The sequence below is a fragment of the Capsicum annuum genome, chromosome 10, assembly GCF_002878395.1.
Source record: "Capsicum annuum cultivar UCD-10X-F1 chromosome 10, UCD10Xv1.1, whole genome shotgun sequence".
Taxonomy (NCBI): Eukaryota; Viridiplantae; Streptophyta; class Magnoliopsida; order Solanales; family Solanaceae; genus Capsicum; species Capsicum annuum.
In genome coordinates this window covers 194,680,316-194,693,062 of record NC_061120.1, presented here as the reverse complement: position 1 = coordinate 194,693,062, position 12,747 = coordinate 194,680,316, and the positions used below count along the sequence as shown (strand labels likewise).

General features: G+C 29.9%; 1 protein-coding gene across 1 annotated transcript; it reads left to right on the top strand.

Annotated features, from left to right (window-relative positions):
- Window positions 1–453: 453 nt before the first annotated feature.
- Window positions 454–3,795, top strand: LOC107843486 (actin-depolymerizing factor 1). Its single transcript, XM_016687796.2, has 3 exons — window positions 454–659; window positions 3,104–3,369; window positions 3,447–3,795. Exons 1-3 carry the CDS (start codon window positions 657–659, stop codon window positions 3,595–3,597), a joined length of 420 nt encoding a protein of 139 aa, XP_016543282.2. The 5' UTR covers window positions 454–656; the 3' UTR covers window positions 3,598–3,795.
- Window positions 3,796–12,747: the final 8,952 nt, after the last annotated feature.

The window sequence follows — 12,747 nt, the reverse complement described above, 5'->3', positions numbered from 1 at the left end:
ACTGAGTGAACGAAATTAATAAACTTTGATTAATATGGAAAGAAGAAATTACAATATGAAGAAAAGGAATAGTAATAGAAGGGGATGAGAGCACTAGAGAGAATTGAGATGAGAAGCAAAGCTTTTGCCTAAGCAATTATCACAATTTTCATAAACCTATTCTTACTAGAATATGTTATTTATTAACCCGTATCTCACACATAACCACTTAATGTAACCCGTATCTCACACATAGTCACGGTATTAGGCTGTTTTACCATAACTGCTTTTGGCACATTCATAACAGAGCAAGTATTTTTTATTTTATTTTTTTGAAATAGAGTAAGTATTATTTTGTCCGTATGGTAATTGAAGCGGCGTGATGTGCATCAGCAGCTAAGCCGAGTAGCCGACGGCTTCAACCTTCAAATGCTAATCCCCATTTTCTCCTTAGAAAAATCTTTTACACGGCGCAAAGTGATTGCTTGCCCCGCCCTTCATACCCCAACCTACCCAAACGCACCCTTAAGAATAAGAACTCCTTCCTCCGTTATAACTCTCATAAATAAACCCCAATATTCAGCTCCCAAAATATCCTCCTTCAACTTCCTACTTTATTCTCTCTAAATTTTCATTCTCCTTCAAATTTATTTCACACTCCTCTCACTACAAACGACATGGTTAGTCTTTCAATTTTCAATGCATAATAATTAGTTTTCTTTTGTGTTTTCTTCTTGTGTTGCCTATGTGTGTGTTGTTTTTTTTGGTTGGTTATATGGATTTTGGACTTTGATATGTGATTTATCTGATAACAGAAGGCTATTTGGATGCCCATTTAAATTGTGATTTTTGTAGAATTCCTTTTTTTTCTGCGTCCTGTGTCCGGTGACTAATCTAGATTGCGTAGAGCCCATTTAGGAGAAAACTTATTTTTTTTCATACTCCGAGCTCAAAATTGAGAACTCTAGTTAAAAGGAAGAGAAACTATTTGGGTGTTCATCTAAATTGTGGTTTTTGTAGAATTAAAATAACATAAACGTACACCTTCTAACTTACCATATTTACACAAATTTCCACCATTACAAAGTAATTACAAAATTGTGTATGTTCTTTGGATGTATCAAGAGCTAATTATATATCTCAGACAAATTCAAAATCAAGATTTTCAGTAATTATACGAAATATTGAGATTTTTTGTAATTAAGCTTCAAATTTTTGGGATTTATGCTTTTTATGCATTTTTTTTGGGGGTGGGGGTTCTCATCCCATGTCCAATACATGCATTGGAGCCCGACTAATCTAGATTCGTGCAACATAGAGCACATTTAGGGGAAAGCTTATTTTTTTCATCATACTCCGGACTTGAAATTGAAACTTCTAGTTAAATGAGGAGCGACCTCATTAGCTGCAGCCTGCAGCACATTCTTTGGTGGTGATCTTTGTAGAATTTTTTGAGATAAGATGTGTGTAGATCTTTTGAATTCAGGATTGATCTGAGTATTTGATTACTTTGGGGAAATTCTTTTAATTAAAAATTTATAGTTTATTTTCCTATGGGTTTAGCTGAAAAAGTGAGTAGGTATTACTGTAAATATAAGGTGTTTGATGGTATGCTTGATCTACTGACTTTTATTACAGATCATTTAATTCTCTTTAGGGAAATGACTCAATATACTTTCAAAGTGATGTGTTTCTTTTTAGGACTTTTTGATATATAAGAAAACATGTATAGGTTTGTAGGTAGTTGTGCATTGTCTTGTTGTTCGCTCATATATATTACTAGTTGTAATACTGCTCTTGTAGTTGCTTCTCCTTCAATTCTGTGACTATCTGTTGTTTCTTGTACCTCAATTATTGTATTGTTTTGTTTTAGTTTCTGTTCTGTTACTATATGCTTTTTTACTATATGCTTTTCCTTTGGTACTTCCGTAACTTTTTTTTTTATTTGAGACTGCTTTGGATTGTTTTTCTTGAACTAAGGGTCTATCAAAAATAGTCTCTCTATCTCTGTGGTAGGGGTATAGTCTTGCGTACATTCTACCCTCCCTTAACCCCACAAAATGGGATTACATTGGTATGTTGTTGTTGATGAAATGTTGGTCCATGGAAATAGCAGCAACAGCAACAACAACATATCCAGTGTATTTGTACAAAGTGAGGTCTAGGAAGGACAAAGTGTATGCAGTGCATACCACTACCTCAGATGAAGTAGAGGGGTTGTTTCTGATAGATTCCCGGCTCATGACAAATAACAGTATAACAAGCATAAAACATAAAACAAGCAACAAAATGGGATCTTACAAAAATGCAAGGTAATATTGTGTACAATAGATTCTTGCGGTCCAACCCTTTTCTTGGATCCTACATATAGCGGGAACTTTCGTGCATCGAATTGCCCTTTTCTGGTGCTGTTTGTTGCAGTTAAAGCTTAAAGATGTGGCAAAAATGCTCCCTAAGAAGAGATGTAACTAAGATGGACCTTAATTAACTCTATAGCGAGGATGATTGTTCTTCTCCGATTCATTATGGTAAAGCTATTTTTCTTTTTGGATGATAATCCAAGCTAATGAATGAGACTAAAATATTTAGGAAGAACATTGTGGCTTTCTAATGAAGTCTTGACTTGCATTGTTGCCAAGATATAGTTTAGAATTTACGCTCCCTCTTCCCGTCTTCCTTTTGTAAAGAAAAAATATTAATATTTCATAATGAAAGAACTGGGTAAGATAGGTTAATTGTGTCTAGTGTTCAAGCAAAGATGAAATTTCTGCCGCATGGCTATGCAATGACATGACAACTCAGGAATAACCTAACGAGAAGGACTCTTGACCTAACAATGAGATTGGGATTTGATTCACCCACGGGAGAAAATTGGGGATTACCATGTAAGATATTAATAAACAAATAAAACCAAAGAAAGTAGAATTTGGATCTTACTGGTTTCTTGTGTGTCTTTGGTTGATCAACTAGGCGCAATGAGAATTTATCTTGGAAGTCCATTCCTGCAATATTCTTCAGCTTCTTTTAATTGGATTAGAATTCTTGAGCTGTAGTGTTCATGTGATAAATTAACTATGGAGAAGCTCTAACATGATTGGAGGATGTGATATATTTCGTCCTATAGGCTAACGCGGCATCTGGGATGGCCGTGCATGATGTCTGCAAATTAAGGTTCTTGGAGCTAAAAGCAAAAAGAACTCACCGATTCATTGTTTTCAAGATAGAAGAGAAGCAAAAACAGGTTGTGGTTGAAAAAGTTGGTGAGCCAACTCAAAGCTACGAGGACTTTGCTGAAAGTCTTCCTGCTGATGAATGCAGATATGCCGTCTATGATTTTGACTTTGTGACTGAGGAAAATTGCCAAAAAAGCAGGATCTTTTTCATCGCATGGTATTGTAAACGATCCTATGCATTTTAATGGATACCATAGAAGCACTTTTGTCTAATTTGTGGCTTTTATATGTAAGGTCCCCTGACACAGCAAGAGTAAGAAGCAAGATGATCTATGCCAGTTCAAAGGACAGATTCAAGAGAGAGCTCGATGGGATTCAGGTTGAGTTGCAGGCTACTGATCCAACTGAAATGGGGCTTGATGTAATTAAAAGCCGGGCAAACTAGGTATGGATTGTTAGATGTCAAGTAAGACCTGTAAGGGAGTATCTTGATGCAATTGTCTTAATTAAATGTTCATAGCTTGTAGGACATAAACTTGGTTAGGGATGTTATCAGTGCCAAGCGCTGTTGTATATTTTCTATTTGATTCAGAACAAGCTTTATGGTGGTCTAATATAAGGTGTGTTATTTTCTTAAAATTCATTCATCTGAGTACTTAACTTGTTGCTTGATTCTACAAGCTAATACATATCTTTCGTGAGGGATAGGACACGTTTTAAATTGTTTTGAAGTTTGATTGACATCTTACCCTAAGATGTTTGATAAGATGTCGATAACAACTGAAGATTTCACATTTAGAGTGTGCTTCTGCATACTCTGGATATCTTTATAATTAAGAACAGTCAACCGTTGAATTGGATACTATACTGTTTTATCTAATAGAGAAAACATTTCTTTGTGATGCCCTTGTATTCCTTCAGCCTCGTGTCAATCGAAAACAGCCTCTCAAGATAGGGGTAAGGTCTTTGTACACTCTACCCTCTTCAGATCCAACTTGTGAGATTATACCGTGTATGTTTGTTGCCCTTGTATTGGCTTATTGGAATTGACCCTAAATTTTATCCTCATTTGTTATATTTTTTACTTAATGATACTAATTAAGGGTCGTTTGGTAGAATCCATACCTATTATATAAAAAAATTTAATAGAGTAATAAATTTCTTTTTTGTTTCTCACTAATGTTCAATATTTCAAGTAACGATTAACTTAATTTCATGACTATATGAACCTAATAAAGTAAATTTTAACAATAAATAGATAAAATTGACAAATCACAACTTTCAAATTTAGCCATTCTTAACAAAAGTTACTCTTAAATTAAATAAATAGAAAATAACACATCTTTAGGCAATCTCACTAGAAAAAACGTAGTGAACTTGGAAAGGTCATTTGACGACGCAAGTTTGAGTTTAACGGGCGTATGATCACTTTTTTTAGAGGCGTCTCAATAGCTTAAAGCCACACTTTAATAAGAGATTTTAAATATATATATATACATATAAAATAATATTATAATAATTTAAAATTATCTTTTTTTATTCTTGCATATTAGTTGTTTTTGGCATAGTATTTTAATAGACACATAACTTTTAGCTTCACATTTTAATATGATTATTAATAAAAGCAATAATTTATTCTAGTTAATAAGATCTTACCTATTTATTTTCAACACATTAACTTAGATGTTGTTGTTAAAACTTTATTATTAATATGAAGTTTGAGTTGTTATAATTCAAAGTTGTAAAATATTTCTAGTAAAATTAGATAGTGTTTTCTTTCTTTACTTTTTATTTTTTAAAATAATTTTTTTAAACGTATTTCACAATCTTCATTATTATTTCAAGTGAAGTTGAAGTCATAAAATTTACTATTAAAATTTTTGAGGTCTCAAAATTTTAGAGGCCTGAAGCAAACGCATTATTAGCTTTACCCTTGAGTCACCCTGGACCTTTTTCAAATATTTTTTTTTTTTTTTAAATTTATGAAATTAGAGTTGAAATAAAATTATGATTATAGTTTTTATTATATAAAAGAGAAGAGAACAATTTATTTAAAGCAAGAAAATTTTCAAAAGTATACGAGTCAACATAAAATATTTGGGAAAAAAATTCAAATAACATTCCTTGAATTAAAAATTGCATCTTATCGCAATACTTTCAACTTTGCAAGTTATAGAAAAAAAATCATTTAAAAAAGAAAAAAATGCTTTTTAATAATTAAAAATAAGAAAATTTGATTTTTATACATGGAAAATATATTTCATACACATACAAAGGGATTATAGTTATTGGCAGATATCAATCATCCCCTTAATCTATCTGAAATGGTTTTACTCTTACTTCATTAACATCTAAACTATTTCATACTTTCAAAATCATTATTCATCCACCGATTTCTTCTCCTTCATCAGAAACTCTCTTTCATTAATTTTACCTTTGTTCTGTAAAAAAATCTGACATAAATTGTCAATTTCTTTGTTAAATATCTATTGTATATAACAACAAAAGATATGTCAATGAATATTACAGAAAATATTGAACAATCCGTTATTTGTGTTAGTAACAACATAAATTAGGATTTGAATGTAGATCGAAATATTTCATAAGAATAATATAGTAAAAATTATCTTGTACATACTTATTAGACTATTTCGCATATGAAATCTGTATAAAATCAGTATGAAATATCAATATTTTGTTCAAGGTTTATATAATAGTTTCTTACATGTTATATTTATATGGATTGAGTATAATGATCGCAGAAGTTGATATAGAAATCGACTTTCACCAAATATTATATGTTATTATTTATTTTAGTTTATGAAAAAAAATACAAACTTGTATTCTTTGAATTATTTCATGTATGAAACCTTTATAATATCAATATTACATTTAAGGTTTATCAAATAATTTCTTACATGTTATATTTATATGGAATGAGTACAATGTGATTGTGATATTCAATTAGAAGATGTACTTAAGATTATAAATTGAAGGAAATTAGTTTATAAAAGTGATTTCTTACATGTCACATTTATATAAAATGTATATGAAATAGATATATAAACTAATATTTATGGATTGTGATACCAATTTAGGTGATACCAATTTATCTATCCATTTCATACACTACGTTCTTATCTCTTTGAATCAAAATTTTATCTCATCTACTTTTGTATTAAATTAAGATTTAATGAATACTGTCATTTCTCATACTAGAAAAAAAAAAGAATCAAGATTTATAAAAAAAATGCAGTACATCTAGTTCTTCAATAATAGAAGCATTAAAAATAATTATGATAAAAAGATGAAATCTATGATTATCTAGGAAGGATGTTGATTGATTTTGAGGAAATATATGTGAAAAACGTACAGAGTAAAATGGAGTGAAAAGAGGAAAAAAAATCGTGTAATTTATGAAAGAGAATAATAAATTTGGAGTTTTTTGAAAAAGGTAAGAAGGATATAGGCCATATTTACCTCTGAACTATTAAAAATGGTTTAAATATGCCCTTCGTTATACTTTGAATGCAAATATACCCCTCCCGTTATACTTTCGATGCAAATATACCCCTCCCATTATACTTTGGGACAAATATACCCCTTATCCATTAAATATTAGCATCCCAACCTTAGAAAATACACTAGATGGTTGGGATTACTATGGATAGACAAACATTTATGTCTATCCATTCAGATTGTTCATGTTTGTCTAACCACAACCTCACCTGCGTCACCACTGAGCACTATATGGTTCTTTCATAGCTTGGGGCATCATCTAACAGAATACATAAATGTTTAAATACAGGATTCTGTAACTGGTTCAGTGATTCATGACCTTGCAATGCAGCAAAAGGTGATTTTTATCTATTCAGATCCCTTGACATATAAAATATAACATCGAATTTTCTAGTCTATCACAAATTCTGTGTGTGTTCACGACTCTGTTGGATTGGTCATCTTCTACATATTCTAGATATCTATTCTATCTGCTTTCTGGACCATAAATTTCATAAATGTATTTCTTGTCTTTTGGATGAATACTATTGCTATTGAAGTGGTCGAAACTGATTTGAAGAAAACTAAACTACGACGTCACTTCATTGTTCATATTTGAAACTTTATTTGAGTCGGATTATGGATATTTTGGGTGTTGGTTGGGTAAAAATGATTTGGGTCCTTCATAGTAATCCCAGTCATCTAATGTATTTTCTAAAGTCGGGATGTAAATATTTAACGGATAAGGGGTATATTTGACCCAAAGTATAATGGCAGGGTATATTTGCACCGAAAGTATAACGAGAGGAGTATATTTGCACCCAAAGTATAATGAAGAGCATATTTAAACCATTTTTAATAGTTTAGGGGTAAATATGACCCTTGAACAAATTTGAACAAATTTTACTCCTTTTATAATTATCCATATAGTTATTAAGGAGGAATTGAATACTAAAACCTAAAAAAAAAAAAGAGTTACTTTTATTTAAAAATATTTAACCTATTTTTTTAAAAAAGAAATAAATTATTTTTAAAAAAAATTGCTACAACTTGCAATTAAAATAGCTAATAAAGAAATTATCTAAAATTGTTTCTATAATTTGCAATTTTCAATCTAATAAATGTAAAGTGGATAATTTTCACAAAAATATTAAGCTACATAGCTACTGGTAATAAGATGATAAATATGAGAATGCAATTCGATATAAATTATACATATTTTAAATATTTTTGATAAGAAAACGGATAATTTTCTTTACCTAATATTATGAATAAAAGTAAATAAATAATGTATTGTTAGAAGATAAGAACTAAATTTTTTAGTATAGGCATATCTTAGGTTGATGTTCATAATTAAACAACATAAAGGTATAAAAGATAACTCAGAAAAATGGAGTAGAAAAAATACACAATTAAAAGAATTTATGTGATACATTATTAGTGTAAAGAAATTTGACATTTCAAATTTATTTATTTAATGTAATATGTAATTTTTCTTATTTTAAAAATTTATAACTCTCATCTTTTAAAAAAAATTACTTAAAATTATAATTATAGTAAGATGTTTTTTTTTACTTTATAATATATGAGAGTGTTGATTAAAATAATTTATCAATTAAGCATATAAATTATAGTATCCTCATATAAATTGAAAAAAAAATACTTACATCAATTTATTGGGTTTAAAAAAATCATACTTTATAATTACTTTTAGACACATGAACGCCAACAATTAATTATGTGAATAAAAATTAATATCCAGCTTTTTACTGGATATTTCTAGTTTAATAAAATAAAACAAAAATATCACATTAAAATTTACATGAGGTCAATATCTCATAAAAATAGTCTAATTATCAATATAAAAGCATTTTCTAAAAATTTATGTTTGAAAAATATGAAATCCACCTTAGATGTCACATCATTAGGCACACTTGACATTTAGGCAAAAGTGCTTATTTATTTTGTCGTTTGATCTTATGGCCAACTTTAGAAGTTATATCATATAAATAAATATTCTAATATTTTATGAAATGACAATTTTGCCTCTGGTCATCCTCCAACTCACTCTAATATAATATAATACTCTACAACATTATATTTGAGGAAGAATTCATTATATATTAATGTATCAATTTTATATAAAAATATAACAATAATATACTATAGTCCCACAAAATGAGATTTCAAAAGCATAGAGTTTACGTAGACTTTATCTTTATTTCAAAGGTGGGTTAGAGAGCTTGTTTCTGATAGATCTCTAATTCATGATTAAAACAATCTATAATAGCATTGTATAAAAATATAGTGATAAATGTTATAAATGTATTTACATTATAGTGAATGTCTATTAAGATCTAATAAGATCTAGTTAATATCTATCAGGATTTGATGTATTTGTCTTTTAGTGTGAAACTAGGAAAAAAATTTTCCTATAAATAAAAGGGCTTCCTTCATTGTAAATCATCCCTCAAGAAAAGAAATAAGAATTAGTCTCTCTATTCTCTTTACTCTTCTTCTTTGTTCTTTATTGTTTTATAACACGTTATCAGCACGAGACTCTGCCAAACAAAGTGAGATTATAAATTTGAAGGATTTCAAGGTTAGTAATTCTTTATGTTATCTTTCTTTTGCTACTACTAATATAATTATTATTGGATTTGAGAAAAAATAATTGATTTGAAACCATTTATATTTTAAATTTATTCCTCAAGAACAATATTATCAAAAAGAATGATAATATGTTGGGTTCAAGTCCCATCGATTCATGCCTAAGATGCCTTTATATTGATAAGATGTTGAGTTTGAATCTCAATACACCATATTGATGATATTATGATAGCTAAAATAAAATAATGGATGTTTAATAAAAGGTCATGAAATATATCCCATTAATATGCTCTATTCCATGAAATGAATATGGTAGAATAAATCTGAAAGTTGACAACTTGCTTCATTGTTGAAAGAAGACAAGTGATTGAATGCACGAATATAAACGTGGAGAGACAATATGATAATAATCATCAAAACTGATAATATTTTCACACGCTTATTATGATTATAAGATATGCTAAAGAAAAATTCTCTACATCATATGTATGCCTCAATTTTCTCCTGAAGTAGCAATATGATGAAAGAGATTATAAGATATATAAGCTATCATAATTTGATAGGCTTAAGACACGATTATATTCCATTCTTGGGGAATGAGAATTTTGATTATTATAAGCACAGATCCATTCCCTGGGGTGAATGTAATAATATTTAGTGAAGCTTATTAATATAAACATGTACTTGATTGTGATGGTATGACAACTCACCTCCGAAAGAGGCATAATAGCTGAGATGAGTTATTTTGAAATTTACTTCTGAAGTGGTCAATCTGAAATTTATTCATATGATAGTAAATCTGAAATTTACTAAAGAAAAAACACATATCATGGTAAACTTGGAGTTTACTAGATTAAAAGTTCATAAGTTGACATAAACGATTGCGATATCCCAAAGATATGCATACTGAGTATCGAACATATATTGAAGAATTAAAAAATTCTTCATGAACTTTAATGTTGCTTGTTCTCATGATAAGTTGGTTGGACCAACTAATTTTGGGATTGAATCCCTCAAAATCTGAAAAGGATAAAAGGTGAATAAGGGCTCGTTCACCTATGATATGATATGTTGAAAAGATGCATCAATAAGATGATCACATGTACATTCATGGTCAACCTACGTTTGACATTCATAAAGTTACTTGTCCAATATAAATTGAGCATAATTTTCAGATTGTGTAATCAAGATAATTCATCTTGATGATGATGATTTAGCATTGAATGTCTTCCATAAATAGCTGAACCAATAAGAACAAAATTTCATGTATTGGTATGAAATATGATATATTGCATACAATAGCACTTGTATGCATTAGACCAATATATTATGATTATTTCTTCCCTCTCAATTGGTTCAATGTCAGGAACCAACTATTCCATCTAATAGTTTTGATGTGTGGTATACGATTAATAAATATACCATGATGCACAAAGATGGATTCCTCAAAAAAGATGGAGGATGTATGTTAGTTTTCCTACCATAAGGGGGAGACTATAAACAACTATGAAATATGTTAGGAATTGTAATCAGATCCTCATTAAAAAGATAATTCAAGTCAATGCCGAAAGCATCTCATATTTAGCTACATGTGCTGCTATTTTGTGTCCTTAAAGGATAAAGTCTATGCATGCGTGAAGCATGATAGACCAATCAGTTCTAAATGAAATAATACTTGAAAAGGATAAGGAGCAAATAATCATGATAAGAAGGAAATGTGCTCTTAAAAAGCCTACGACATAACACTTCATAAAACCTTATGAGAGGTTTAGGTATCTGAAAATAATGAAGTGATGAGATCTCAAAATGTTATGTTGCAGTATGAACCGATACAAAATCAAAAATCGTCGACGATATCTTTGATACAATATTGGCGCAATATTGTAAAAGATTATGAAGATCTGAATTCTACATTAATTTAAGCATGCTGACATAGAAATATTTATCAAGTGACCTGAAATGATGCATTTTGGTAAGCATGAAACTTATTTGATTTTCAGTTTAGACACTTGAAGGTGTCATACTTGACATGTTAGATATTATTACTTGACAAACATCCATATGAAAATCCCTAAAAGATTCAAAATGCCTGAAGCATATAAAGTTTCTGGAAAACTTTTTATTATCGTCATAAGATATAATTTGATAATTTGAGTATCATTAAAACTCTTGGAGATTTTTCAAAAGCAATAGAGTATTTGCTTAAATGAGAAACATGCAAAAATTGAATAAGGGTCCATTCCGACCTCAAGAAAAGAATGAGGAACTCCTTGGTTATGAAGTATCATATCTTAGTGCAATTGATGCACTAATGTATCTTGCAAATAATACAAGGCCTGATATAGCTTTTTCAGTTAATTTGTTAGTAAGGTATAGTTCTGCTCCTACTAGAAGATATTGGAATGGGATCAAACACATATTACGGTATCTAAAAGGGACTACCGATGTTGACTTATTTTATTCTAAAGATTGTAGTTTCGATCTTGTTGGTTATGCTGATGCTGAGTACTTATCTGACCCGCATAAAGCTCGGTCTCAAACAGGCTATGTGTTTATATATGGGGGTACTGCCATATCTTGGAGATCAACAAAGCAGTCTATCGTAGCCACTTCATTGAATCATGCTGAAATAATAGCTATTCATAAAGCAAGCCGAGAATGTGTATTATTGAGGTCCATGATACATCTCATTTGAGAAAAATATGGTGTGAATATGTCAATCTACCCACAATTTTATATGGAGATAATGCATCATGCATAGCACATCTTAATGGAGGATTCATAAAAGGAGATAGAACGAAGCACACTTCATTAAAACTTTTCTACATACATAAGCTACAAAAGAATGGTGATATCAACGTGCAACAGATTCGTTCAAGTAAAAATATGGCTGATTTATTCACCAAGTCTTCTCTAATTACAACTTTTAAGAAGATGGTGCACAAGATCGGGATGCAAAGGTTCAAGGATGTTCTTATTAGGGGGAGTTAATACGCGCTGTACTCTTTTTCCCTTACGAGATTTTGTCCCACTGGGTTTTTCTTGTAAGGTTTTTAATGAGGCAGCCGATATGCGTATTGTTAGAAATGTACACTCTTTTTTTCTTCACTAGATTTTTTTTCTTACTAGATTTTTTCTAGTAAGGTTTTAACGAGGCACATTATCTATCTAGACATTCAAGGGAGAGTGTTATAAATGTATTTACATTATAGTGAATGTCTATCAAGATCTAATAAGATCTAGTTGATATCTATCAGGATTTGATGTATTTGTCTTTTAGTGTGAAACTAGGGGCAAATTCCCCCTATAAATAGAAGGGCTTCCTTTATTGTAAATCATTCCTCAAGAGAAGAACTTCATTGTAAATCATTCCTCAAGAGAAGAAATAAGATTTACTCTCTCTATTCTCTCTACTCTTCTTCTTTATTCTTTCTTATTTTATAACAGATAATAAATATAAACTAAATCAATTAATAAATTCAAATTA

Bases quoted from the DNA above. Each gene is read 5' to 3' on its own strand.
- LOC107843486 (XM_016687796.2), top strand. The intron at 3,370-3,446 runs GTATTGTAAACG...TTTATATGTAAG, and splicing joins AGGATCTTTTTCATCGCATG to GTCCCCTGACACAGCAAGAG.